Genomic DNA, 27,965 nt, shown 5'->3' with positions numbered 1-27,965 from the left:
CCCCTGGGGAGGGGGCACCCACTGCCCCGTCCTCACAGGGCGCCAGTGGGCTCCTCATCGGCCCGCAGGCCCCGTGGGGAAGGGGCGTGATGTCCGTGTCGCACACAGGGCCCCTCAGGGCTGGGGCTCCTCTGGGGGTGGTGCTGACTCTGCTGCCTTGGTGGCATGACGGTCCCAGCTCGTCCTCTGGCAGCAGCCAAGCCCCCTTTGCCTCCCGCCCCTCCCCCGAGAAGGTGGCAAGCCCTGTGGGGGGCGGTGTTGTGGGTGGCTTAGGGAGCTGGCTTGCGTTGAAGGTCTGGTGCCTTCTGAGATGAAGGGTCACAGTGTGAGCTAGGAAGACCCTGAGTCCTGTCATGGGCTGCGGGGGCGGGGCAAGGCAGGAGCAGCAGGCTGGCCCAGGGGTGGGCAGGGTCCTGGCTGGCTCCTGAGCCAGGAGCCCTTGGGACTTCAGAGGTGCGTGGCAGGCCCCTCCCAGGTGCCCGCAGACCTGGGGAGGTGGCCGCACTGTCACCGAGGCGTCGCCCAGCCTCCTCCCTCTGCCCCTGCTGTGACCTCCCCTGCCCCGCATCCTGCCTCCTTCTGCCTGGCCCCTCTCCTGGCCTCCATCCAAGCCAGCTCCCTTGTCCTGGCCTGGAGGGACTTTTCTCTTCTGAGCCCATTTCCAGCCCCTTGGGGAGGGAGGACCAGGGCTGTGGGTAGCTGGGGTGGTGGGCTTTCTCCTGCTTCTGATGCAGCAGGCTCAGTGAGTCGAGGGAGGGTGGGTTTCACCCGCCTGCTGCGTTCAGAAACTAGGGGCGTGTGGTTGGGGTGTCTCTGGCCTGGCCCCTGACCTCAGGAAAGGTGCTGGGTTATGCCTACAGTAGTTTGTAGAAGTTAAGATGGGACGGAGCCGGGGAAGCCCAGATGCCCCCACTGCGTGGGGAAGGGCCTCCCTGTGCCGCGGGCCCTGGGGTGGGCTGCCCCAGGGTGAGGGGGCCATCAGGGACCTCCTTTTGGACCTGAAGCCCTGCGGAGGCTGAAAGCGTCAGCCCAGGACCAGCTGGTGAGAGAACCCTTCACCCTGGTTCTGCAGGTGGATGGGGGAAACCAGGCCCCAGGGCCCACCTGGGGGGCACGCAGGGGAGGGCCCTCCTGCTGGAGACAGTCTGCCGATGGCTGACGAGACTCTTGTGTCTTTCAGATCCCTCTTCCACCTACATGCGGCAACTGGAGACCAAGGTGAAGCTGCTGGAGGGTGACAAGCTCCTGGCGCAGGTAGGCTGGCTGCACCCCGAGGACCACGGTGCCCTGCCACCACCCACCGCTCCAGGCACCACCCCCAGCCCCAGGTGGCCTCCGGTCGCTTCCCGCTTCATGCCCCCAGCATCCCATCTGCCCTCTACTCCCGCTCAGTCACCTCCAGGGACACCTGCTTGGGGACCCACAGCCTCTGGGCGTCCTTCCATCCCGGCCTTCCTGTCTGTACCCTCGGTGTCCTGCGAGCTCCTCGGGGGCCCGGAGATGCTGTGGAGCCCATGCTTGCTGAGGAAGTGGGCTGCTTTGCCCCTCCACTGGGTGCATCAAGGCCCGAGAGGCAGACAGGCTCGCCCTCGCTCAGACTCGTGGGGAACCTTCCCTGGTCCTGCTGCGCTGGTTTCTTTATGGGCTGGGGTCTGCCCTCCGCCCTCCTGCCTGACCTGAGAGCTGAGGCCAGACCTGACCCCGGCCCGTCCCCAGTACGGGGTCAACAGGTCAGAGATGGGTGATGAGGTTGGTGCAGGGAGGAGATGGAGCCAGGTGGCTGCGGGTGGCTGGAGCATGGAGGGGGCCTGACTGCCTAGACGAGGATGAGGGGCCCTCCCCACTGCGGGCGGGGCGCTGCTGAGAGCCTGTGGTCAGCTTGGTCAATCGGGACACCTGGATCGGGGGGTGGGCTGGCTGGGCGAACCCTCCAACCTCTCTCCTGCTTGTCCTCAGCCCTGACTCCATCTTAGCACCCGCATCTCCCCAGCCACGCTTGCTGGCTCATAAGCGGCCGGCCTGGATCCCAGAGCGTGTTTCTGGGAACCGACCCCAGGGAGGGCTCAGCGCCTGTGCCCGGTTGCTAGGTGACCAGTGCCACTGCCCACTGGGCAGCTGCTGGGATGCTCACAGCCCCGAGGGCAGCCCCACGGCTGCCGTCCCACCTCTCTCCCTTGCATGGGTGGCTGGAAGGTTCCCTTAGGTCCACAGGACTCCACGGAGTACGTGGTCCACGCACTCTGGCCTCGCTTCTCCATGGCCGCCGTGTCAGGTGTGCAGCCGGGCACCGGATGGCAAGGCCCATTTTCGGGTGTCGGTGTCGACTGCTCGGCCCTACGTGTGCAGGCTCCTCAGGCCTGGTGAGGGCAGGGAGGTTGGGGGCTCGCCTGGCGGTGAGCTGGGGCTCCCTACACCCAAACACTCCCTGAGGGCTGGTCCTGGTTGCGAAGGAGGGTGTGTGGTGGGGGGTTGTGGGGACTGTAGGCAGAGGTGATGGGGGGGTAGCATCAGGACTTAGGGGCCTTGGCTCTGGAGCTGGTTCCTGTCCAGCAAGTAGGGGAGAATGGCACTGTTTCTGGGGAGAGGTAGGTTGAGAGCGTGGACCCCAAATTCCAGATGCCATTTGAGTGTTGTTCCACGGTCCAGCCCGGCCGTGGCTTGTGGTCCTGTTTCCAAGGACCAGGGTGGATGTGTCCCTGTGGCCCCTGTTCTCCTAGGCCGCGCTGTCCCATCGAGAGCACGCACCCACTTGCATGTGGTCGACTTGGCCTTGTTGCTTGCCATTTAGTCGCTCAGTCGTGTCTGACTGTTTTGTGGCCCCAGGGACTGCAGCCCGCCAGGCTCCTCTGTCCATGGGATTCCCCAGGCAAGAATACTGGAGTGGGTTACCATTTCCTCCTCCAGGGGATCTTCCTGACCAGGGATCGAACCCGCATCTCCTGCATCATAGGCGGACTCTTTACCACTGAGCCGCTGGGGTCTTTGACTTGTTCAAAACCTACACGGGTGGCAGCCCTTCCTCTTCCTCCTCTCTGTGGGCACCCCTTGATCTCACAAGGAACACCCCACCATGGCTGTGTCCACTTGCCCCCTGCCCACATGGGCAGAGGTGGAGGTTGACAGGGGCCCTGTGTCTGAAGCATCGGGGTATGGCCACCACCTGGGCAGGGGGTGTCTCTGTCTGGGCCCTCCCCTCCCCAAGGCTGCTCTGACCTGCTCCCTGGGTGCCTTGCCCTGGAGGCAGCAGCAGTGGGGTTCTGTCCCCAGCTTGTGCCCACGCTCGGGCCAGGCTCTCCGGACACAGACTTCCATCCCTCAGATGGGGGAGTGGCCTCTCACCTGGGCGCAGGCTTGCTGGCTGCAGGCAATCAGATTGGGCTTTAGGGAATAAGAGCATCCTTTTGCTCAGCTTCTTGCTAGTGCAGGAGAAGTGCTGGGAACTCAGAGACTAGCCAGTGAGCGCTTGCTCCAAGCTCTCCTCGCACCGTAGGCTGCTCTTGCTGAAGGGGTTTTGGGATCCTCCCTTGGGGAGTTCGGCCCGCACCTGTGCTGGAGTGTCAGCTCCTCACGGACTGGGCTGCAGGACCTCAGCGGTCACATCCTCAGTGCCCAGCTGGACTTGGTGGATGCATCTGGGGAGCCCTGACTGTATCCCACCTAGTCTTCTGGGTCAGAGGGGAGATTGGTTCTTGCCCAGGTGAGGAAGATTTGCTTAACCCAGGAAGAGCAGCTTCATAAGGTAGTAAGTGTATCATCTTTGGAGATAATCAAGGGTGGATGGGTGGGAGTATGGGAGGATGGATGATCAGGTTTAGGGAGACTGCTGCCACGGGTGGGAATCTGGACACAGCCTCATGGGCTCTGGCGTGTGAGATTTTATGATTCTGGCACCTAAGTCTTCTCAGTGAAATAAAAATTGCCCAGGAACCTCCCACCCTGTGCAAAGCGGAAAAATCTGCCTTTTGGTGAAAATCAGCAGAGAGCAACATTATTCTTTTAACTATCTTCAGATAATGTGGCTTTGGGGTTTGGGGGAAGGGGCAGAGGGCCTCCATGGGTTCCCTTTCCCACTGCCCACCCATCCCCCTCCCCCTCCCCCCCACTGCCTCTATTTAGCTCCAGAATAGCTTTAATTAAAAATGCACCGGAGTGTCCACAGGCTAAATTAGTGTATTGCAGTTCGTATTTTCTTTCTCGTGTTGGCTTTAAAATTTCATCAGCGCAGCTGCTCCCCCTGCGATGATTCATCTGGAGCCGGGTCCGTGGTATGATTCTCCCCGTGGATTCCGTGCCTGGCAGGGCTGGGCTGGGGGCGGCTGTCATTGACGCCGCCGTGGTTCCCTCCGGGGCTGATCAGCAGTCAAGGCTCCACGTGCGTTCAGAAGCCAGCTTCACAAAAGAGCAAGAAGCTTGTTGGGCAGGAGTGGGCTGTCCTCCGGGGGCGCAGAGGCAGTGGTCCAGGCTGGCGGCTGGGACAGGCTCCAGGTGCCCGCGCCTCCTGGCCCCAGGGCCCGCACATCCTGTCCTGCTATGCCGCAAGGAGTCGCTGAACACTCAGGTTGAAAGCGACCCCCGGATTTACACCGAGCCGGGATGGGGAAACTGAGGCCTAGGTGGAGGAGGATTTCCCGGGATGGGTGATTGAGTTGGTTTGCTGGGGCTGCCCAAGAAAAGAGCCATATACTTGGTGGGGGTAGGAGGGTGGAGAAGGGGCTTAAGCAACTGAAATGCACTGAATGTATTGTCTCATAATTCTGGGGGGCGTGGGGTCAACAGGGCCACGTATAAATCTGATTGAGACACAGTTCAACCTGCCACCATAGGGCTGTTGGCCTGATTGTTTGAGAAAAAGCGGGTTTGGGCCCCGGAGGAATCTGGGTTCAGATGATGCCTGCTCCAGCTCTCGGCCTCTCTGTGTGTGGCTTTAAGCGGGGTGTCTTATGTCCCAGCGCCTCGGTTTCTTCTCCTGTAACCCAGGGAGGACGAGGTGCCCACTGCAGCCCTGGCTGGAACCTGGGGCGCCCTGGGCAAGTGTCTGCCCTTCCCTCCTTTTCCTGGTCTTGGGAGCCTGGGATTTTTTCAGGGTCTGGCAGACTGCGCCCATTCAGCTGGGCTTGATGCCTGATGAACGGCTTGCTCCGTTTTGTACTTTGAGTTTTGAAACATCCAGGCCTTGGGACTGAGAAACAGGCCTCTGCTGTCCAAGCCCATGGCTGACACCTCCTTCCTGTTACCTGCCTCCCTGGCGGCGGGGCTTGCTCTGTTTGGTGCTTCCCTCACCCAAGCCCTCTGGAGGTCCTGGCCTCATAGTGTGTCTGCTCGCCAGCATCCTCTGTGACCTGCCGCTCCGTTGCCAGGCTCTGGACCATCCCCTCTTCCCTTGTTTGATGTCTGCGGTTGGTCATCACTTCCCTGTCCCCTCTGTCATGGGTGACATGGTCTCTGGAGGGCTTAAACTGGTTCCTTAGCAGAACCTTAGACCCAGTCCAGCCTCTTTCTCAGCCAGGGAGGACACCCCCTCTTTCCACCATCAGATGGATGGTCCGTCTAGCGACGTGGGCAGGAGGAGAGGCTAGGAATTCACCTCTGTACCTGAGGCTCAACCTGTGTCCATTGTGAGACAATGGACAATAGCCCTCAGCCTGGCTCGAGGGCAACCCCAGGACTTTAGAGCCAGAGGGCCTGGTTCAAATCCCTAAAGTGCCACTTACTGGCTGGGTGGCACTGGGCCAGTGGCTTAACCTCTCTGTGCTTCCGTTTCCCAAATATAAAAGGAGGACACTGACGGTGCCTGCCCAGGACTGAAGGGCGAATCATGGGAGGCAGTGAGGGCCAGGCCTTGCTGGTGGTAAGGGTCGTGGGTCAGCGACTGTGACCTCGCCTGGGGGTCACTCAGCCTCTGAGTGTCTTCTGGACCCCATTTGACATGCAAGAGGCCAGGAGGCAGGGGAGCTGCTCAGATCCGTCACCTGTGATGGGATTTGGATTTAGCAACGTCTATGAGAGACTTTGCTTTCACTTTTCACTTTCATGCATTGGAGAAGGAAATGGCAACCCACTCCAGTGTTGTTGCCTGGAGAGTCCCAGGGACGGGGGGAGCCTGGTGGGAGGCCGTCTATGGGGTCGCACAGAGTCGGACACGACTGGAGCGACTTAGCAGCAGCAGCAGCAGTGCCCTCCAGTGGCTTCCCAGGGCGCTCGGCGGTAAAGAATCCATCTGCAATGCAGGAGACCTGGGAGACGCGGGTTCAATCCCTAGGTGGAGGAGATCGCCTGGATGAGAAAAGGGCAACCCACTCCAGTGTTCTTGCCTGGAGAATCCCATGGGCAGAGGAGCCTGGAGGGCTACAGTCCACAGGGTCGCCAAGAGTCAGATGCGGCTGAGCGACGCCCCCGTCTTCCCCCGCGGAGGTCACGTGGCCTGCCCCTCAGTCACCTCACTGTGCCAGAGGACACAGGAGCAGACAGTGGTCACTGTGGCCGAGACCTGGTCTTGTGGCACCTGTCGGTCACAGGACGCTCCTGGGCTGTACTCACATCCCAGGCTGAGAGCCAACGCTGCATGGGGAGGAGGGCATTGCCAGCTGTCGATGAGAAATACCAGCCGTTCGTTAACCACACGCGGACGCCACGTACCTCATCTGAGCACGGATCGGAGAAACCCTCTGGGCCCAGGTCACGCTGCAGCCCTTTGTTCAATGGCTAGCATATGAGTTCTTATAAAATACAAGGGGAAAAAAGGAAGGAAATCTGGCTGGCAGGACGTGTAGGTTCCCATGAGGGACCTTCTCCCTGAGGACACAGCAGAGGCTGATCCCTGGCCTCCCCAGGGCTGGCTGGGGTCTTGGGGTGCCTCTCAGGAGGGCAGCTGTGTTCTGGGTTCTGGTGTCAGCCTCGTGGAGTCCGGGGCTGGCCGTGTGCTGGGTCACATCCTTGTGGAATCTGGAGTTTCTGAAAATGTGGGACTGTGATGAGGCACCTTGGGGGCCTCACCTGGGCCTGGGACCGCCTCCCACTCCAGCCCAGCCGAGCTCCTGGCGGCTTTAGGGCAGCGGGAGTCTCCGAGGCTGGGGGAGGGTAGAGGTGAGGGTGGTGGGAGGCGTTTGCCGGGTGACATGTGCTCTCTTCCCTTCCAGCTGCCCCGCCCCTACGGCCGCCCCCGACGCTGGCTTCAGGTAGCCCTGCCTGGGGGGCTGGTGTGCAGTGGCGTGTGGGGTGGGGGCGGCTTGCTGTGCTGTGTGATGGCCTTCCTGTTCCTTCCCCGGGGAGCTGACCACCACCCAGGGCCTGGCATTTAGATTCTTCTTAGGCTTTGCCTCCTCTCTGAGCTGGTGTTAATTCCCAGCTTTACAAAACAACAGCCAAGAGTTACGAGGCAGCGGCCTGCTGTGACACTCCGCCCAGGCCCCTCACCCACCTCTCATCCGATCTGCATGCGAGGTTGTGGCAGGGGCGGGGGGGGGGTGGGGGGGCTTGGTGGGGGACGGCCGGAGGACAGGTTGTGATCCACACTTTGCAGGAGAACCTGCAGTGCCTGATGGGGCGAGGAGCTGGCTGGCCAAGGCCCCAGGAGTTAGTGCTGGCTCCTGGCTGGCCTGGGTCCTCGGGTGAGGTCTCCAGGGGCGCCTGGTGGTCAGATGAGCCGGCCGGCGCCCAGCGATAGGCTCCCAGCCCACTGAGCAGGACAGCCCTACTGCCCCTGGGAGGCAGGCAGTACCGCCCTCGGTTACCATTCTGGAAAGCAGGGCTGGTGTCACCTGGGATCAGAGCCTTGTTCCTGTGATGAGACGCTGACACCGCCCTCCCCCATGAGGGCCGGCAGCCCGAGGGATGGCTCCCTCCGAGGGGGCCCTGTCCCTGGTCGCTGCGTGCAGGTTGGCCCGGGGGCCCTGAATCTGAGTGGTCACCTGCGGGCAGGCTGCCTGGTGGGGACCCTGGGTGCCTCCGTGTCAGTTCTCACCTCCCATCCCCAGAGCCGCAGGCCTTACCTCACCTGTTGGGTGCCCCCCGCTGTTCAGGTGTATACACAGTAGGTGCTTATCGACCAGATCTAGGGGTAGCATGGGGCCCACCCAAGGGGCCTCCAGCACTTTGGGAGCAGGAGGGCGGGGTGAGCAGATGCTTTTGAGCCCAGAAAAGGAGCCCGAGTGGAGGGGCAGGGATGGGTACATGTCCCCCTTTTCTCTGAGTTCCCTTTGTCTTCAGCACCTCCCCTGACGGTTCTCCCCAGGAGGATCTGGGGGTGCCGCCCACCGCCCCCACGCACCCAGCTTTGCAAGCAGGATTCCCTGGGAAGGTGATGACCGCTGTTGCTGCTGCTGGAACCTCCTTGCAGCTCCGCAGAGGCCCAGAGAGGCTGGGCGGCCTGAGTTCATGCTGCCCGCCATGGCCAGCTCTGAGCTGAGGGCCCCGGATGGAGGCCTCTGCAGCCTCTTGGGCGCCCCCCTCAACCCGGCCTGGCCCCCCAAACTCCATCCAGAACCATCATGCTGCCGTTGGTGGGGGCGGGACCGGGTAGAAGGGGATTTCAGCACTGGGATCGTAACCTTCTCTTACAAGGATTCGGGCAACCCGGTTCCAGCTCCTGCTCTGTGTGTCTGATCCACCCCTCCACGTCCTGAGGGACCCCATTTGGGAGCCTAGGGGGGCAGGCTGGTCTTCTCCCGGGGAGCGGCAATAAGCCCCATCCCTTGCCCGCCCAGTCACCCTAGAAGACCGCACCCCCTCAGCAGTGAAACCCTCGGGGATTTCATCTTCCAGGGCACCGGCGGGCAAATAGCAGGATTTTTAATTTGGATTTAAGTGCAATTACATTTCTTCATTTCGATGCGTCATTAGGCGCGTTGCCCCTCGTGAAAGCTGGTGCGTTCTCCCCGCCAGCTTTGTGGCTTGCTCCTCGAGCACTGTGGGCTCGCAAATATTGATGCACAACACCCATCACTGAAGGCAGGGGTGGGAACTGCACGCTGCTAATTAAAATCTCCCTACCCCCTTGCACACACATATATATACACCTCCTCCCCAGGGAATTGTCTGGGGGAGGGAGGAGACGTACAAACCAGTGTTTTCAGAAGCAGCATGTGGGCTGTTTGTGATCCCATTGGGTCCAGGATCAGAGACGCTGTGGATGAGGGGAGCTGCAGCCCAGGGCAGCATCTGGACCGCGTGCGGGTGGGGACAGGGAGGCATCCGCCTCCTGGTTCCTGGGGCCCGCGGGAGCGCCGGGGCTCCAGTGCCTGGCCCTGTGGCCACATCCACACATGTGTGTGTTGGGCCAGCTGGGCCTTATGCCTGGTCCCTTGGCTTTCTCTCGCCAGGCAGGCGGGGGCGTGCCTGCAGAATGGCTCCAGGGCCTGGGTGAGACACCTGTGGCCCCAGGTGTGGCCATTCCGTGTGCTGGGTTTAGAACACACTCTCGGTTGGAGGAGATTTTGCAGCTGTCAACGGAGATCTACCCAAGAAAATAATTTGGTTTGGGAGTTTCGCTTTTAAGTAAAGCTGGGGATGAGAACCGCCCCCCCCCCCGCCCCCTCGCCCCAGGTAGGCAGGGGCACCCTGGAGGAGAGAACTCCCAATGGTGGGGACAGGCTCGGGGCCTCTTTCTTTTGCAGGCTGTTGGTAGAAACTCCTCCACTCAGACCCCTGGCCGGGCCAGGGAGGGTCACTGTGCCTGGGGCACTAATGCCGCAGGTTGACCTAGACAGGCTCTGATGGGGCGTGACTGTCCCAGTTTCAGACAGAGGGCTGTGCCTGAGGTCCCCCGTGAGACCCTTCCTGCTTCTCCCTACTCTGGGACCCCCCAGGCCATGGGAACCATGCTTAGCTGGGCGGCTGGTGTCTGTTCGGCCGCCGGGGGTGGGGGTGGGGGTGGGGGTGGGAGGGATTAATCAGGGAGTGGCCGCCTGTCCCCTGTCCTGGTCGCCTCCACTCCTGGCCTGCAGACACAGGGTGCTAGAGACTGTGAGGCCTGGGGGGTCGGCCCTGGGCGTGACAGGGGCAGGAGAGCAGAGCCCAGGGACTCGATGAGGGTGAAGGTCCCGTGGGAAACGGAGAGCTGGATCCAGTGGCCGGCAAGAGGGCGGCAGGGTGTGTGCAGATGCCTCTGGGTGAGGCGGAGGCCGGGGGTGCTGATGAGGAGGAGGAGGTCCCCCCACCCTGGCCCCCCGCCTGCTCCAGTGAGGCTGCTGCCTGTATTTCTCACCCCCAGCCCTGGCCTCCTCCCCTCGAAGGGTTTGTTTGGGCAACTCAACAGCCTGCTGATTTATAGGACGTTACACTGCATTTTATCTGCCCAGCAATGTTCCCGAAGATCCTTTGAAGTAGAAGAGGGTGTTGGGGTCAGAAACACCATCCCAGGGTTGAAGGGACTCAGAGGGCCCGCAGACCAAGGCTTCTGCTTGGCTGGACCGGGGGCTGTGCTGGTTTGAGTGTGACCCCTGGGTCCTCCCCCTGTCTGGGTCCAGCCCCAGCTTCTATGGGGGGGCTGTGTGTTGCTTTGCCCAAGTGAACCACTTGAGGCCAAATCTAATCTTCATTCATTCATTCACTCACTCTCTCCTCCCTTGCCCACTCCTTCTAAGCACGCCTTGGGCTTTAGTAATGAGCCCAGCAGCACTGGTTCCTGTGGACACAGAGGGCGAGACCCGGGGCTCGCATTTGGGAGCTCCCTGTCCGATGGCAGAGGCTCATTGGCAAGTGTCAGAGCGCCGTGCAGGCTCACCCCGTGGGCAGCCCCCAGCCTCATGGTGGTGGGCAGACTTTCCCCTACCCAGGACTTGAGCTCCAGGGCTGGAGAGGCTGTTTCCCAGGCCTTGCAGGGGACCCCAAGGGCAGGATGCTGGTGCAGAGGGGCGAGAGTGGAAAGGAGTGGGGAGAGCCACCGGCTCACTCACCTGTTTATTTGGCCACTCAGCAGATGTTTATAAAGCACACAGCAGGGAGTGAATCAAAGCCCCTGGCCTTGTGGCTCTGACGCTTGAGTCGGGAGAGGGATGTCAAGGGCTTCTGATGGTCGTGGCGGTGAGGATGGATAAAGAGGGGGCGGAGAAGGGAGAGGGCACAGGTGGGGCCCCCTGGCAGGTGCCCCGAGGACCAGGTCGGGGCGACTCGTCCAGCAGAGAGGCCAGCAGTCCTCAGCCCCCTCGGTGTGGCCCCCACCCCACATCCAACCCCGCCCCCTTCTCTCTCTCTCTGTCTCTCTTGCAGCAGGCAGGCCCCGGGGAGTTCAGGACGCTGCGGAAAGGCTTCTCCCCGTACCACTCAGAGTCCCAGCTCTCCAGCCTGCCACCCTCCTACCAGGACTCCCTGCAGAACGTAAGTGCCCCCCCCGCAAGGGTCCCCACCATGCCCAGGAGGACTCCACACCCCCCTGGGGAATTGGAGGGGTGCAGCTCAGACCGTGCTCCCTTGTAACCTGCCCAGGGCCACGTGGGCAGTCACAGCTGAGCTGGGTTGGGGACTCTTAGCTTCTGCCCTAGCTCTTCCAGGGCAGGGCTTGGGCTCCTGACCCTTGGCCTCCGCCCTCGACCCTTGGAGCCTTGTAAGGCTCCCAGTGTGCTGGCGGGAGGTGGAGGCCCTGTTTCAGATGCCGTCCCTGGCATTGCAGGCTGGCGTAGTGGCCACGAGGCCCAGCCGCTGTCTCTCTCTGTCTCTCGTGGGCATGTGTCCCTCCTTGGATGCAGCAGGGAGAGGCTGCCCGGCTGGGATGGGGCTGGCCCGAGTCTGTGCGGGGGTCACTACCCCAGGCTTGAGCTCAAGTGTGTGCTTGTGTGCTTCAGTTCTTGCCAGGGCCCCCACGGTTGTCCTGGGTTCTTGCCTGGGCCCTGACCTGCCCTGGGAGGGTGGCAAGGGGCTCACTCCCGGGGATGTGCACGGTCAGCTCAGGACTGCTCCCTGTGTGTGAATGCGCGTCATCCCCGATGACTCTGTGTGTGCAGAAGGCAGGGATCTATAGAGGCAGAGAGTGCGGGAGTGGTTGCCAGGGGCTCAGGGGAGCGGGAGGAGGTGATGAAAGTGTTCTGTTGGGTGACTGCACACATCGGTGAACGTGCAAAACCACCTCCCCCAGAAGCACGCGTTCGGGTGAGCCGAGTGATATTTACTGAGCATCTGTTACGTGGAGGGCCGTGCCGGGCTCTCCCCATGCCCAGAAGCCTCATCACAGAGTGGGAACCTCACTGTCCCTGCAGAACAGATAGGAAACCGAGCCTGCCTGAGGTCACGGTGGGCCTGACTCTCCCCCAGGGTCCTGGCCTTGCTGCCCCCCTCCACCCCGGCCAGTGAGGGCAAGCCTGGGGCACCTCCTGGGACTCTGAGCTGGCGCGAGTGGGCTGGCATCGCTGCTGGCTGCCGGCGGAACCCTCTGCAGTTTCTCTCCGAGGCCTCGCACCTTCTCCAGGAATGTAGCTGCTGACGCTGCAGAGGCGGCAAAGCCTGCTGACGACAGATAATCCAAATATTTACCCAGGAGCCCCGTGGCTCAATGAGGCTCCAATTGCTTCCTGATGAAGGGCTCTGGAAAGCCCAGCATCGCCCCCACAGGGGGCGGCTCTCCAGACCTTCGTACCCTCTCCCTGGGCTGTGGGAATCCTCACCACTGATAGTACTGTGGGCTGAAGCCTCGGCAGGCTGCAAACTGTAAAGTGCTGTGCAAACTGTAAAGTGCTGTGCAAGCCCAGCTGGCTCTGGTGGTGTGCCAGGACTCCGGGATGTAAGCAGAGGGAGCTCGCTCCTCCAGGCTGAGCCCCTGAAGCCTTGATAGTGCTGCTTGGACTGTCGGAGGGATGGAGGCTTCTGGAAGGCTTCCTGGAGGAGGCTTTAAGAGGGGCTCCGTGGGCCTCCCTTAGGCTGCCCTGCGTGGCCAGGGGTTGTCACCCCACTTCAGAGGGAAGGCAGCTGAGGCCCACCGAGGAGAGGTGGGGTGGATTGCCAGGGTCACATGGCTAGTCCATGCCAGAATCCAGGCCAAGCTGGGCCTGCGGGCCCGGGGCCAGCCCAGAGTTCCACTGAGGCTGGGGGGCAGGTTCCTGGGGCAGAGGGGGAGGGTCGAAGTGTCTCGTGGGAGGCCGCCGCAGAGGGGCCCGAGCTTGGGTGGAAGCTCGTGGTCCAGGCCTCTCAGGCTGTTTATGGAGCACGGAGTCTCTCTGGAGCGGCTGAGTGCTGAGCCCCGTGTCCTGCGTACGGATGCACCAGGAGAGGAGGCTTGTGTGGGGAGGACCCTCTGATGCTGCCAGGGGTGCTGTCTCTTCTGTACCTGGGTGTGGGCACACCTTCTGTGAGGCTATTTTAAGTGTCCATTTCAGTGGATTTTAGTATCTTCACAGATCTGTGCAATCATCACAGCAAAATGTCTCCCTCACCCCAGAAAGCAAGCCTGTGCTCATTAGCAATCCCTCCCCACCCCCTCCTGCCAGCCCCTGACAATCACTAATCTGCTTTCTGCCTCTGCGTTTGCCTTTTCTGGATATTTCTTATAAATGGAAGCGTAACACGTGTCACTCTTTGTCCCTGGCTTCTGAGCACTGGGTTTCTCAAGTGCATCCACCCTGTAGCAGGTGTCAGAGCTTCGTGCCTTTTTCTTATCAAGCAGCACCCCACCGTGTGGGTACCCACGTTTTGTTTAGCCATTCGTCAGGCGCTGTGCATGGCTCTGTTTCCATTTTTGCCTCCTTTGATTGTGCTTCTCTGAACACCTGCGGACGGGGCACTTTTGTGGACATCTGTTCAGTTCTCTGGGTGTACACTCGTCTCCCCACTTTGGGCGCTGGTCCTGGCACCCCACAGCCCCGGGCTGGAGGCTTGGGCCCCCTGGTTTACTAGCTGTTTGGCCTCAGGCAAGTCTTGCAGCCTTCCCTTCCTCATCTGTAAAATGGGTGCATAGAAAAGATGGCTTCAGCGCAGAGGGTTGCAGTCAGCCCTGGGTGGGCTGCCCTGCTCCGAGTGGGCACTTAGGGAGCTGGGGAGGCATCCTTGGGCCTTCCAGGCTGTGATCGGGGTGGGGCGGGGTCTGCCCGGGTGAGCTGGTTTGGGAAATGCTCTCAGGTTTACAGTCCTGACCAGTGTCCGGCAGTGGCTTCGCTCACAGGCTTCTCCGCACACTCAGTAAGTGAGTGAGGTTGTTCCATTGTGTCCCACTCTTTACAACCCCATGGACTGTAGCCTACCAGGCTCCTCTGTCCATGGAATTTTCCAGGCAAGAATACTGGAGTGGTTTGCCATTTCCTTCTCCAGGGGATCTTCCCAACCCAGGGATCGAACCTGGGTCTCTCACATTGCAGGCAGACGTTTTACCATCTGAGCCACTAGGGAAGCCCCATTAGCACCTGCTATTGGCCCAGTGAGGAGGCCCAGGAAAGGGCTGGATTGCACAGCCTCCCCCAGCCACTCCTGGCTTTTGTTCCAGGAACCTGTCCCCTTGCGGAGCAGGTGGTTCTGGGAGCCCCAGGTGCAGAGGGAACCTGGGCCCAGAGCTGCCAAGGGCCAGGCGCCTTCTGGGGCTGTGAGTGTGTGACTGTCGCCCCCTGCTGGCCGGTGCGGGGAGGGCCGCCTTCTGTCCCAGGTGCAGACTTGGGTGTGGCCGATACCCCCTCCTGTCCCGTTTGGTTCCCCCACATGACACCAGAGACCAAGCAGCATGGGCCAGAGTTAGGAAACAGCGTCCCAGGGCTCTGCACACGCCTTGGGACACACAGAGACCCTGGCTGAGAGGCAGAGACCGAGATACAGGATGGGTCGGGCCTCCCTGGAGAACCATGCCCACGCACAGCTTTCCCAGACCCCAGGGCTGGGGGGTCTTGGCCTCTGCGTGGAACCCGGAGCAGGGCGAGCCTGCCAGGCTCCCCTGGGAGCAGGTCCACGCCATGCTGGCAGGTGGGGCGAGTGCAGAGGTTGGCTGCTGGTGGTGGAATGTTCCAGACCTCGAGGGTCCCTGCACAGCGCGGCCTGGCTGGTCAGGATCCTGGGGTTATGGCCTCATTGGCTGAGCTCACTGAGTCGGCCTGGTCTCTGGGGGGGGGCGGGGGGAGGGGGGAGGGGGGGGCGGTCATCGGGCGGTTGATGGAGAAAACCAAGACTCAGAGACGGGAGGGACGCCCAAGATCCCAGGGTCTTCCCTCCGCTCACGCACTCCCTGGGGCATTCTCAGTATTTTCTCTCTGGCTTCCAGCACCTGCTGCTTTATTTCAGGCCCTGCCCAGCGTCTCCTAACCTGGCTCCTGCTGGCCCCAGGGCTCCAGCTGTCTCTGAGTGTGAGCTCCTTCCGTGCGGCCTTGAGTCCTTCCTGACCTTGCTCTGGGGCCTGGGGTCCCCACTGCAGCCCGAAGGCCTGCCTCCTGCCCCATGGCTGCCTGGCCAGCGCCCCTTGTCTGGGAGAAGCTGGGCAGACGCTCGACCTCCGACACAGGCAGGCGGGGCAGGCAGGGGACCGGAGGCTGGATCTGCTCCTCTCCTGGCCTCATCTCTTGGCCTCACAGGCTGTTGTGGGAGCCCGGCTTCTAGTTGCCAGTTAGAGTGTTTGCTGAATGTGGTGGCCATTCTCGGACAGGGCTGGGAGGGTCAGGACTGGGAGGCCAGACTCACAGCTGGAAGCCCCACGACGGCCCTAGAGGATGGAAATTGGGCCGGGGGAGGGGCCTTAGGAGTCAGGCTGCATGGGGGCTGGGGCCCAAGCCCTTCGGCATCTTCCTAGGTGACCTGCCAAACAGAACAATAGGCCTTTCCCGTGGGCTGTTTACAGGGGCCTATGGGAAGGGCACTCAGAGGATGAGACGGTTAGATGGCATCACCGACTCCATGGACATGAGTTTGAGTAAACTCCGGGAGTTGGTGATGGGCAGGGAGGCCTGGCCTGCTGCAGTCCATGGTGTGGCAAAGAGTTAGACACGACTGAGTGACTGAACTGGTGGGATTTGGGAAGTGGGGAGGTTTCTCTGGGAGGGCTTAGGTTTCTCGATGCTGCTCCTTTGCCCCGGCGCAGACCTCCCTCCCAGCCTCCTCTCCCCCCATCACCTCAGCCCCCGTTTCCTCCCACCCGGGCCCTGGTCCAGATGCAAGGCCCTCTGCCAGCCACTGGTCGCCCCGTGGCTGCCCCCAGAAGCCAGCCAGGGCGAGCTCTGAGCTCAGACGCAGTCCATTCCTGCAGGGCCCAGCCTGCCCGGCTCCCGAGCTGCCTTCGCCCCCCTCCAGTGGCTACAGCACCGCGGGGCAGAAGCCCGAGGCCGTGGTGCATGCGATGAAGGTGAGGACCCGGCTCTGACGGCTCCCGCTACCTTGGGAGGGCCCCCCACCTCGGTCCCTGCTGCTCTTCTGGACTCTGTGACCTTGGACCCACATTTACCCTCTTGGGGCCGCTGAGCAGCAGGGCAGGGAGGCGGGCGGCGAGGGGGCCGTGGCTGCCTGGAACACTGTGGGGGAGAGGTTTGGGAGTGCCGGGTGGCAGCCAGGGGCACTGAGGCCTGGGGGAGGTAGGGTGGGAGTGGTGGTCATTGCCCGGGGCCTTCCTGGTCATCCGGGAACTGCCCCTTTCAGGTCCTGGAGGTGCATGAAAACCTCGACCGGCCGCTGCAGGACAGCTGTGAGGAGGACCTCAGTGAGAAGGAGAAGGCCATCGTCCGCGAGATGTGCAACGTGAGGGGCCGGCGCGGGGGCGGGGGTGCCGGCCAGGTCCTGCTGGAGGGGCGAGGGGCCCCTTCCCCCTCCTCCCTCCTCCTCCCCTCCCCCCCTTCCCTGCCCCATCTTCCTTCTTCCCCGCTTCCCCTCCCTGATCCTGGTCTGGTTTGCCCCGCACGTCCTGACCCTTGACCCCTGACCCCTGTCCCCCAGTGTCGGTCTGGCTGCTGCTGGCGCACAGGTGGTGCTCAGACTGTGGGTGCCCGTGGTGAGACTCCCCAGCCTGGGGCTGCCTTGGCTTTGGGAAGCTGGGCCCCTCTGGGGCTTCAGGGAGGCAGAGTGTCCTCCCGTCTGCCTGGTCGATGTGGCTGTCCCTGTGGACCTTGAGGGAGCCAGGAGGGAAGGGGGATCATGGGGGCTGCGCCCAGGCCCCACTCGGGGTGGCGTGTCCTGAGTCCCCCTCCTTTGCCCGCCCCCCACCCCCACCCCCGCCCTGGGTCTGTAGACCCCACTGGACCACCGTGAGGCCAGGTCCGCACCCAGATGTGATCTGCGCTGGGGTGGGGAGCGTAGTGGTGAGGGTGGGCATGCATAGACCGGGTCTGAGGGTCTCCTCCGTGACCCCACCCTGGCCCCAGGGCTCTGAGGTACGCAGGTGATCTTGAGCCACAGGGCAGTCTGTGCCCACAGGCCCCCGGGGAGGCTTGGGGTGGGCCTTCCCCTCACAGCGCCTCCCCCCCCCCCCCCGCCCCGCCCCCACAGGTGGTCTGGAGGAAGCTAGGAGATGCCGCCAGCTCCAAGCCCTCCATCCGGCAACATCTCTCTGGGAACCAGTTCAAAGGGCCTTTGTAGGGCCGCTCCCCTGCGGACGTGGACTTGGCCCTGGTGCCGAGCCGCCGGCTCCTCTCTCCGTGGTGAACTGTACATAGGACGCTGCCTGTCGCGGCCCCCTCCCGCCTCTCAGACACCAGCACAGCGGGGAGACGGTTCCCCAGCAGAGCGGCCTGGACAGCTTCCTTCCTGCTCCGGGGCCCGGCGTTGGGCTCCACTGGCGAGAGGCTGAGGAGTGCTGAGATGCCCAGCCCCAGCAGAGGGGCACCCCTGGCTGCCGCCTGCCTGGGACAGTGGCTGCCAGCTGCCAGACCGCCCCATGGGGCTCCGCTTCTGAGCCGCCGGCTGGGGCCTGAACGCCGGCTCCCCTAGCAGAGTCCCTGGCTCTCAGATGAGGGGCGCTCTGCCGTGGCCCCTCCTCGGGCTCCCAGGCCTGGCGCCTCCCTGATGCCAGCTGATGCCAGCCACTGCTTGTTTTTAGATTCCACACCCCCACCCTTGGCCACACACCCTCTGCCATGTTCCGTCGCCTTGTGCCAGGTGGTGCCCCATCTTTCTGGGTCCCTCATGCCCAGGGGTGCGAGGCACTTCCGGGTCTGTGCTCCACACGACGGGCCGGGCCTGTCTCTGCACGGGTGGCACCAGGCCGCGGCTGGGCCTCTGCTCAGGAATGGTGCCCCCGCGCCCGGCCCCCTCCTGGGTGACTGTGCGCGGAGCTGCATGGCTTCAGGTGAAGGGGTTCTGCTCTCCTTGTGAGGGGCCCCCCTGGGCTCTGGCTTTCATTTTCCTGTGTGACCTTCAGCAAGTCACTCAGCATCTCTGGGCCCCTGGTGGGGAAAAAAGGACGCAGAGGATCAGGGCCAGCAGCTCAGGCACAGCGCAGGGACCAGTGGGGACCCTCCTGCTGGAGGGGTGGCTGGCGGGGGGGAGGTGTTGCGAGGGAGTCCCGCTGCCTTGCCCCCCTCTCAGTGGGTGGCCACCTCCACTTCTGAGCTTCAGTGTCCTCTCCTGTCGAGGCTGCAGCCTAAGGCCCTCCTTGCAGGGCTCTGGGGATCAAATAAGACCTTCGGTGTAAAATGGCCATGTATAAAACTGTAAAGCGAGACATGTAAATGTTAAAATTTATGTGGGAGGGGAGTGAGGCCCAGAGGCCTCGGTTTCCAGTTCCTCCAGCACTGCTGACCCCTGTGCCTCGGCGGTACCGAGAGCTCAGGAGGTCCGAGAGGCTGTCTTGGCCTTGTCCAGGCTCAAGTGCGGGGCGGGGACCAGGCGAAGGGACGGGCGAGGCTGCCCTGGGTCTCCCCGCCCCCCCCCCGGCGTGGACTCAAGAGCCGTCCCCACTGCCTGTCTGCCATCGGCACCCTTGGGTGGACAGTCCCCGGGGAGAGGCCTACATCTGGGGAGTGCCGAGTGGGCGCTGCTGATGGCATCAGGTGTGGTCCTGATGCCCCGGGTCATACAGAAAGCTGTGGGCGCCCTGGGAGGAGCTGGGCCTTAGGCCAAGTGGTGAGCTCCCAGTCTCTAGGGGTGTGCACTTGGAGCTGGGTGATTCCTACCCAGGTGGGCAGCGAGCTGGAGGGCAGAGGCTCCCCCCCGCTCCCCAGGTCCTGGGTCTCCTGGGTGGGAGTCACAGCTGAGGACCCTGTGTGTCACGCTTGGGTCAGGTTGGCTTGGCCACCAATGAAAATAAGCAATAAGTCAGGGGTCCTGGTACCCACTGGTCTCCTGCAAACTGACCTGGGGAATGGGCCTCAAAGGGACCTTTCCCCGGTGGAGGGAGGTGGCCCTGCCCCCTAATGCTGCGATGGCGTCCAGGGGGCGAGGCAGGCGTTTCCAGCTGGTGCTGAGGCCTCCCTCCTGCCGCCTGCCTGTGTCCGGAGCCAGCGCTGCCTGGGAACGGCTTTCTAGAACAGCTGTACCTGGGATACCATCTCATTCACAGAAACTGTTGGAAAGCCTGCAGCGCCTCTGCCCGGTCTGTGCCAGGCCGGGGACTGTGGCTGCAGCAGGAACCCACTGCTGGGAGGATCCCGGGGACCAGGTCAGGGGAGTTCCAGCTCTGCTGCTAAGCAGGGAGTGTGCACAGGGTGACCGTGGTGCCCCTCCTCCCGTGCGGAGCCTTAGCTCTGAAGCTCGAGGGTGGGGGTGTCGCTGAACCTGGTGTCCTTTCTTGAAGGTCCGTTTCAGATACTCTTTGCTGCCGGAGCCCCATGGGACCCCTGTGCTGTGGCTTTCATCCCTACTGTGATGGATGTCACCCTTCCAGCCTCATCCCAGGTGGCCAGGCCCATCCTGGAATCGGAATCCACTGAGCACATTTTTATCCAAAAGTTGTTAGCCACACATCAGTGTTTGAAAGAGAAAAGTGACCTTTCATTTTTTTTTTCTTTCTTGAAAACTTGAGAGGAAACCATGCATACTACTGACTTTTTTTTTTTTTTAAAGAAACAAAGGAAATGCATGACTGCAGAGCGGTAGAGGTGTATATTTTTCATAACGTGGGGGAAGTATTTGTGCTGCTCTCTGGGAACGGGCGCGTGCCTGGCTCCCGTCCCTGGGCCAGCAGCCACGCTCTGTCTTCCGTGGGACGTGATGGCTGGAGCACGGGCCGACCCCACCCCAGCTCCGGGCAGCGCCGGTAGCCCTGGACTCCTGTGCCCGTTTCTACCTTCTATTGAACCACTTTGATTTGGGGAGAGAAAAAGAAATAGAACTTTTTGATAGTGTGGTAAAAACATTGATTTGAACTATTTTAGTAAAAGGAGTTAACAGAGAAGATTGTGATAGTGTATACTTTGCGCTAGATAAATAAAGGCTGGTTGCAAGCCTCCGTGCACAGTGCTCATTTGTCTCTGGCGATGGGGCCCCTCTCAGCGGAGGCGGATGGTGGGGCTGATGCCTGCTGCTCCAGGGCCTCCAGTCACAGACCAGCGGGGGAAAGGGTTTCCGATCTAAACCCGGGTCTGACCCAGGGACCTGTCTATGGAGGGAGACGGACAGGCCCAAACCAGCATCACATTCAACTACTTCCTCCCAAGAAAGCCTGTGCGGGTGCCTGACGTGGGAGGCGGGCCCCCGAAGGCCCTCCTGGGCCATCTGCTGGGGGCCATTCCTCCATGCCCTGTTCCTGTACCCCCAGGAAGACCCACTTCTGGGCTGCAAACCTCAGGAGCCCTACCCCCACCCCACCCCTTCTGCCCATAACAAACGAAAGGGGCCATTTCAGAACTGATTTTATTTGGGTAACTGACTGAAGGAGTCTCGTTTGTAACCAAGATGGAATTCACAGTATGTTGTTACATTCACACTTAAAAAATATATCTCTATGTATAGGAATTTGCAAATTGATGTAAACATACATTACTTCCAAGAACATCTCTCCCTTTCTCCCTGGAGGAAAAAGAATAGAGCCATCCAAGCAAGGCAACCCCTTCTGAGTAACTTCAACACAAAGGGTGTGGGTCCTCTCTAAATGAAACAGCCGTTGATCTGCCTGGGTGCCATGGCGGGAACACCGTGAATGACAGCAATGACAAGAGCTTGACTTCAGAGGGAACTGGACTACTGAGAACTGAGTTTCCAGAAGGAAACGCGCTCCTCACTGAAGCTGCGCGTTGGACCAGCATGGCTGGTGAACATTCTCTCCAGTGTGAAGCAACCCAGTGCAGGGCCCAAGGACGCGGCTGAGACCAGAGAGGCGGCGGCGTCACAGCCGTCACTGGCCCAGGAGGGCCTTCGGCCTGGGCCCCCCCGAGGGCCGCTGTGTCCACTCTCCAGGTGCGCAGGAGCACCCTGATTTCATCTCCGGGGTCCTATCCACTTCTTCCCATACTGCAACTGTCCAGATTATTCGAGGTACCCTGCTGCTTACCCACTTAAACTACTTTTCAAGTTGATTAGAAAAACTTTTAAAAAAACAACAAAGGAAAAGAGAGGCGTCAAAGGTTATCTCATCCAGGCTGCCCGCCCCAGCCCCCCGACAGGAGGCATGCCGGGTGGGGGGATGGGCGGGGGCACAGGGGGCTGTCCCCCCGGGGGCACTGCCGGGGGTGGGTAGCTGGCCGGTGGCAGGCCCAGGCCTGGGGGCGGGTGCGGCGGGACTGCGTGGGTGGGGGGCAGGCGAGGGGGCGGGGGTGGGAAGTTGGGGTTGTAGGTGGGCGGGGGCGGGGGGTAGCCAGGAGTTGGGGGAGGGATGGCAGGCGGCGGGAAGGAGGTGGGGGGCGGGGGCACAGGCGGCGGGGGCGGGTTGGGTGGGTAGACATGGGGGTGGTAGGGCAAGTGGGCCGGCGGGCCGTAGGCGGGGGGCAGCGCCCCGTAGGAGGGGCCCTCGGTCTTCATCATGGACTGCAGGCTCTGGTAGCCCTCCCCGGACATGTAGGAGCTGCTGGTGGACATCCCCGTCATGTAGCTGGAGGGCGGCGGCGGCGGCGGCCGGTGCGGTAGCGGCGGTGGCTGGTGCACGGGCGCCGGGTGGGCCGGAGGAGGGATCTGGACCTTGGGGAGGTCACTGGCTTCCACGGGGCCTGGTGGCTCGGCCTCACTCAAGGCGGCTGCGAGGGGTGGCTTCCGATCTGTGGAGGGGAGACGGGTTACGGGCCGGCCCAGGCCGCTGCCTCCCCAGCAGGGTGGGGTGTGGAGGTGGGGGACACCGCCCCCTCAGGGCTCCACACGCAGCCCAGTCACCCCTGGGGCTCTGGGCCCTGTCGCAGCGCCGTGGGCCACCTTCCCAAGGAGCAGCACGCAGCCTGTGTGGCCGGACAGCATGGCGTCCTGACGCTGTCGGCTCGTTTTCCACCACAGGCTCTCCTCCTCGCCTCCCTTGGTCCAGAGCGCACGACACGGGCGTCCCTGGGCAGGAAGCCCCTTCCACCCCAGCCCCCCATCTAGCACACACACATGCTGGGCCCCTTCTTTCTGCCCATCTCTGACCCCAGAGAAAGGCGAGCCCAGGTAGGGACCAGACCAAACCACTGTCTGCTGAGAGATGGTCACGCTGGTGACTGGGCGTTAACAAAACGTGGGCCAGTCTCTGACCGCCGCCCCCCACTCCCCACCGCGACAGGTCTGACCGGCGCCCTGTCCCAGCTCCCTGGGCCCCCAGAGGCTCAGAGGTCTCTGGAGCACCTCTCACCCTTCAGCAAACACACACCAATTTCCGCCTTCTCTAGCAAAACACTTCACTTTCCAAAATGATGCCACAGGTAAAGACGGGAAGTTCTTTACAACTTCCCGCCTCTATCTCTAGTGATGTCGCGGAAGCATCCTAGTTGACTGGGTGCCTGTGAAACACTTTCCATTCTTTCTTCTCCACATGACTCCACATACAACTGCTTCCTCTTCAAAGTATACTGAGAAGAGACGCTGCCAACAGAAGGCAGACGCCAGAGCCGGAGCCTGAGGTCTACTGCACTCCTGCCCAGATCGGGACAATGTTCCTAACTTGGCAGGACTGTTGTTTTCCTAAATCTAATTCTAAATTCATTTCTCCTGGGTAGTTTACCATCTCTGGATGCAAGAGATCAGAGAATATTCAGATATGCTTAGAATTCACAACATCCTCACTTATCTGGCTATAAAAACAATTTTCTGAGAGGAGCTGCAGCCTGCCTGGGCGCTGGTTGCAGAGGGGCCAATGGGGCCACTGCCAGCAGGGCTGGGGCAGGAGGAACAGGTGATGAGGAGGCAGCAGGGGCCACTGCCAGCAGGGCTGCCGCTTCTGAAGCCACAGGAGGAGGAAGATGGGCGGGGGACGACGGACACGGACGTGGAGGGGCAGAAGCCTTGGATGTAGACATTATGCAGCTTTTTGGAATGACATGTAGGCCAGAAAAGTGACACCTCTGACGGGCAGAGGGAGATTCCAGGTCAGTGGAAACAGCCATGGGTTACTTCTCTGGGATGTTCAAGCTGGAGTGCAGACTCACCCGAACCCCTTCTGGTCCAGCCCCCTGCCTCATGCCCCTTACCCTCCTTTCCAGATGCACCCACACCACCCCGGCCCACACCCCCACCACTAGCACTGTTCATGACAGGAGCTCCATCTCAGACGTCTCCCCGCGGGGGCCCTCTGATTTTAGCTTGGGGTCTGATGGGAGGCTCCAGGGCACAGACCCTCAAAAACGAGACAGGACAGAAGACTTCCAGTATTTTTTAGGCCTGAGGATTGGGACTGCCCTTGGTGTAAATCCGTGAATTTTTCAGAGGGGAAGTTGTTTCCACTGTGAAAAGTGTATCTGGCTGCAACAAGAATATATCCAGAGGGGGGAAAGTGGGGAGGGGGCTGCATGGTGTGGAGTCAGGGTAAGAGTGGGAGAGTGAGGTTAGGGGAGGGGGGCTGGGAGCTGGAGAGGGTGCAGACTGACTGGGAGACCCCGTGGGTCATCAGAACACATCTCTCCCGGTCAGTCTGCACCCTCCCCAACTCCCAGCCGCCTCGACCCCCTTTGTGTTCCTGGGGCTTCCCTGGTGGCACAGACAGTAAAATCTGCCTGCAATGCAGGAGACCCTGGATCAATCCCCTGGGTCGGGAAGATCCCCTGGAGGAGGAGATGGCAACCCACTCCAGTATTCCTGCCTGGAGAGTTCCATGGACGGAGGAGCTTGGCACCACAGAGTCGCAAAAAGTCGGACAACACTGAGTGAGTATCCACATTTAGGTCATTAATGTCTTTTTAAATTTCTGAAATTCTAGAAGTGTTCCCCAAGACTTCCAAAATCTGTCCTTCAAAAAGGCAGAGAGAAAAGCTGGTCTTCCCAGAGACCAGCAGCACTTACCTGGAGGCGGATGGGCTGGAGGCAATGGAGGGTGAGTGGGCTCGATTTTGGGAATTTTAGGTGGTGGTGGTTCTAAAAAGCAAAAATAGATTTAAAAAGCTATTCTTCATGTAGAATAAACATGTCACAGAGAGAGAAAGAGAGAGAGAGAAGGAAGAGAAAAATGTACCGTTAAGGAATTTTTTTTGGAAAAGGCAGATATGAAGGCTTTAAGGGAAGCTAAGGACAGACTGGCTAAACCATCCTTTTAAAGGAACAAAAAGGAAATCAAACAAACACATCCCCCTGTACCCCCCGCCTCCGCCCTTCCAACGCCCCACACCTCTCACCACCTCCCCGCCCAAAACAAACATGGCCAGCCCGTTTTCCGAATCTGCCCAGTTTTCTCCTGACCACCTAAGACAAGCCCTCCAATGACCTGAGAGAAGTGGAGTGAATCTCAGGTGCCAAGTGGTATCCATCGGGGTCCACCCTAACACAGAGAACACAAAGAAAGGCCCCGAGTGTGCACAGGAGCAACTCTCGCTGTGTAATTCTTGCTCAGGCACATCCGAGTTTATTTTCTCTCAAAAATATTTACTCCCAGTTATCAGCACATTAACTGGAGGCTGGACGCGAGCAGACGTAACAGCAAAGCGGTCGGGACCACTTGGGGCAGGGCACACGGCCTACCCTTCGTGGTGGGGCGGCTGCATGGAACTGACACCCCCAGTGACCACTTGGCTAAGTGGCCAAGACAGGCTGCACTGCGTCCAGTATCTTCCGGTCATGAGGAGAGTGTATGTATACAACCAAAAGAGCACCCCATCTTCTTGTTTGTATTTTTGGTTCTTTCTTCCTGAAACTTGCTCTATTCTAGCTTGTACACCGCTCTGCTCTGGAGTTGCTCAACATTCCTGGCTTCCTCCATCTCAGACACAGGCTGACTTCAAGGTCCAGGACCTACCCTCTTTACCCTCTTCCTGAGAGATCCCCCTGACCCCATTCCTCTGTCTCTGTGCTGTGAGCGCTGCCAGGAAACTTTCTGAACCGAATGAACTCAGACCATGCCATCTCCTGCTCACACACCTCCAGCAGCGCCCAGCGTCTGCAGTACCCACCCTCCACCAGGTGGGCACAGTCCCTGCTTCCATCCCACCTTCAGTCTAGCAGAAGCTATTCCCCTTTAACCCACAATCCAGTAACACTCCTTTCTCTAGTTTTCTCCTAAATTCTCAATTCCACTGATCACTTTTCATCCACCTAAAGACTCCACCTTGCCAGTCCCAGCTGACTGGCATCAGTCCTCCTCCGAGGCCCACCGGGCTGGTCTCTGCCTCTCACGGGGTGGCACCGGCTCAGCGGATTGTACACCCACGTGAAATAGAGCACAGCCCCCTCTTCTGTGTCTCACACTTGCTGCCTACCCATCTGGAGCTTAAAAAAAAAGATCTCCCCTGTACTGAACTCATCATATTTCCCCAAAGATCCTGAGAAAAATGTAGCTTTACTGTAACGTGAAGGTCTCACAACAGTTCAATAAATAATTCCCAGGGCTCCTACCCTGGAACCAAGCAACAGAGAAAACAGAGAATCAGAAATACACCCGGTCTGCGCCTGCACGGGGGTCAACACCACCCAGCCGGCTGAGTCGGAGGCAAAGTGCCTCTCATCTTCTCCTCTGTGATCATCCAGGCTTCCCTCACCCTGTGGTTTCCAGCACAGAAACAAGTTAACCAACTCTGGGCTCCACAAATATGGGCCATATAGGTGTTGCAAAAAAGCCTGGCCCTGTAAGCAGCAGGTGGCACCCTGGCCCGTGGCTCCCCTCCTTTCTACCTGCACGCTGCTGCTCGATGCTCAGCCGGGGCCTTCACTCTGTTGACTGCAGTGGGCTTAACTAACCTTCAAAAATAAATGCTGCTGCAGCAGTTCGCCTACATCCCTATTTTGATATACAGTCGGCCCCTTGCATCTGCAGACAGGGAGGGCGGACTATGAAACTCGAGCATCTGGGAGTCTGGTATCCAAGGCGGGTCCCAGAGGCTGCCCCCTGCTGCTGATACCAAGGAATGACTGTGTGTTGCTGAGCACATTTTCACTGCCGCTCCTGTTTTTCTTTGTACTGACACTTTCTGTTAGAGTACAATCCAAAAACACACAGTCAGGGAATACACAGAGAGGACAATGCAGGGAGGGTAAAGTTTCTGATGGGCTCCAACATTAAATTTTAAGGTCAATCTAAATCTGAAAGGAAATGATTTTTTGATTAAGAATCTACAGTTTTGATAAACAACACATAAAACTAAAACAGGAAACACAAGAACAGCAAATTACCTGCTGCTTTGTTCTCTTCTTTGGGAGAAACAACCTGTTACAAAAGAAAATACACAGTGGTTAACCAAGACTCTGAAAAGTAATCATCAGAAAAACCGATTCAGGCACTGCAGAATCACAGGCAGAACACGGCCTCAGACCAAAACTAACTTTGGCTTGAACCTGCAGAGCAAACCAAGGCACCTGACAGATCCTTTCTGCCTCCCTCCTCTTTCCCTTTCAAACTGGACAGAAGGACTAGCTCTTCTGCGCAGCCCTGAGCCCTCCTCGAGCTGTCGGCACCGTGGTGAGCGGGGCCTGCTGCCCTGCCACGGTCCTGCAGGTCTTCCCCCTACCGCGGGTAGGGGCCTTTAAAGATACCCCGCGTCACTGACAGACCAGGGAGACGCCTACCCCAGCAGCGTGTGGACGCGCAAATGACCCCTGGCAGGTTCTGGGGCCCTGGCACAGCAATAGCAGTAGCTGGAGGACAGAGCTGCCCTGGCTCCGAGGCCTCCCTTCCCACCACACCAGCGGTCCAGCTGCCCACGGACATGCAAATGGTGAGGTTGCAGTTCCGGGTGATCCCTCAGCAAGGGGAATATGTGCAGTGTGTGTGTGTGTTGGGGGGGTGGTGGAGGTGGTGGTGGGGTTGCGTGGGGAGCTGGCCACCCCACGCTGAGCCGGCGCACTCACCACGGCTCGCTTCGCCTGCCGGGGGGGACTAGGCTGCGGGGATGGTTTCTTGGGTGGCTGGGTGGGCGGCGGCGGCGGCTGCTGGGCCGGCTGCTGTGAGTCCTTCTGCGGGGGCTGGGGCGGCTCGGGGCCTGGAGGCGGCTGTGACGGTGGCACTGGTGGCACTTGCGGTGTAGGCTGGAGAGATGGGGGCTGCTGCAGCTGGTGGGGGGTGTGATGAGGCATCTGTTGTTTCCCTTGTGAGTACAGATCCAGGATTTGGTGGCAGATGTCTAAACGAGAGGCAACAACTGTGTTCCTCACAAGGTTTTAAAATCCCCCCATGTCCCTTGCAGCTGTGATGCCCCTCCCTACAAGGACCATTATGCCGGGTCGTATCTGTATTAATAAATCACCCACCTCTGGTGTGTGCAGCACTGGTGTGCATTTTCAGTTCACCAAAACAATGTGCTTGGATGGAATGAACACTCTATATTAGAGAATTTAATTAAAGAATAGTTTGTGTGTACCTACTGGGGAAAATCCATTCTCGGGACTCAAGGCTCCCAGGGAAGAATGATCAGCCTGCAGAAAGCTCAGCAAGCCCCGTACCTTCCAAAACATCCACAGGGACGTCTTGCACGAACTGCTCCCACCATCTCCTGTACATGGGTTTGGAGGTCCATTCCTGTATTTCAAATTTGCACAAACGTCCTGCAAGATACATCACTGCCACTGCTATGATCTCTGGTTCCCACTGTAGTGACAAGGTCGTGCAGAGACTA

General features: G+C 60.4%; 2 protein-coding genes across 3 annotated transcripts in view; one reads left to right on the top strand and one right to left on the bottom strand.

Annotated features, from left to right (window-relative positions):
• The window catches only part of CCDC85C (coiled-coil domain containing 85C), a 79,041-nt gene extending 58,775 nt beyond the window's left edge, over window positions 1-20,266 (top strand). Inside the window, exons 2-6 of the mRNA XM_069559733.1 lie at window positions 1,181-1,254; window positions 11,206-11,313; window positions 16,139-16,234; window positions 16,525-16,623; window positions 17,368-20,266. Coding sequence (XP_069415834.1) covers window positions 1,181-1,254; window positions 11,206-11,313; window positions 16,139-16,234; window positions 16,525-16,623; window positions 17,368-17,457 — 467 coding nt within the window. The 3' untranslated portion in view covers window positions 17,458-20,266. The remainder of the gene's footprint in view (window positions 1-1,180; window positions 1,255-11,205; window positions 11,314-16,138; window positions 16,235-16,524; window positions 16,624-17,367) is intronic.
• A 386-nt stretch (window positions 20,267-20,652) lies between these two features.
• The window catches only part of CCNK (cyclin K), a 30,032-nt gene continuing 22,719 nt past the window's right edge, over window positions 20,653-27,965 (bottom strand). For both annotated transcript variants that reach the window (XM_069559731.1, XM_069559732.1), the window contains 5 exons: window positions 27,793-27,962; window positions 27,202-27,473; window positions 26,527-26,560; window positions 24,211-24,282; window positions 20,653-22,007 (listed from right to left, as the gene is read on the bottom strand). In XM_069559731.1, coding sequence (XP_069415832.1) covers window positions 21,382-22,007; window positions 24,211-24,282; window positions 26,527-26,560; window positions 27,202-27,473; window positions 27,793-27,962 — 1,174 coding nt within the window. In that variant the 3' untranslated portion in view covers window positions 20,653-21,381. The remainder of the gene's footprint in view (window positions 22,008-24,210; window positions 24,283-26,526; window positions 26,561-27,201; window positions 27,474-27,792; window positions 27,963-27,965) is intronic.

The sequence above is a fragment of the Ovis canadensis genome, chromosome 18 (genome assembly GCF_042477335.2).
Source record: "Ovis canadensis isolate MfBH-ARS-UI-01 breed Bighorn chromosome 18, ARS-UI_OviCan_v2, whole genome shotgun sequence".
In the NCBI taxonomy this organism is placed as follows: Eukaryota; Metazoa; Chordata; class Mammalia; order Artiodactyla; family Bovidae; genus Ovis; species Ovis canadensis.
This window is presented reverse-complemented; position numbering and strand designations above follow the sequence as displayed.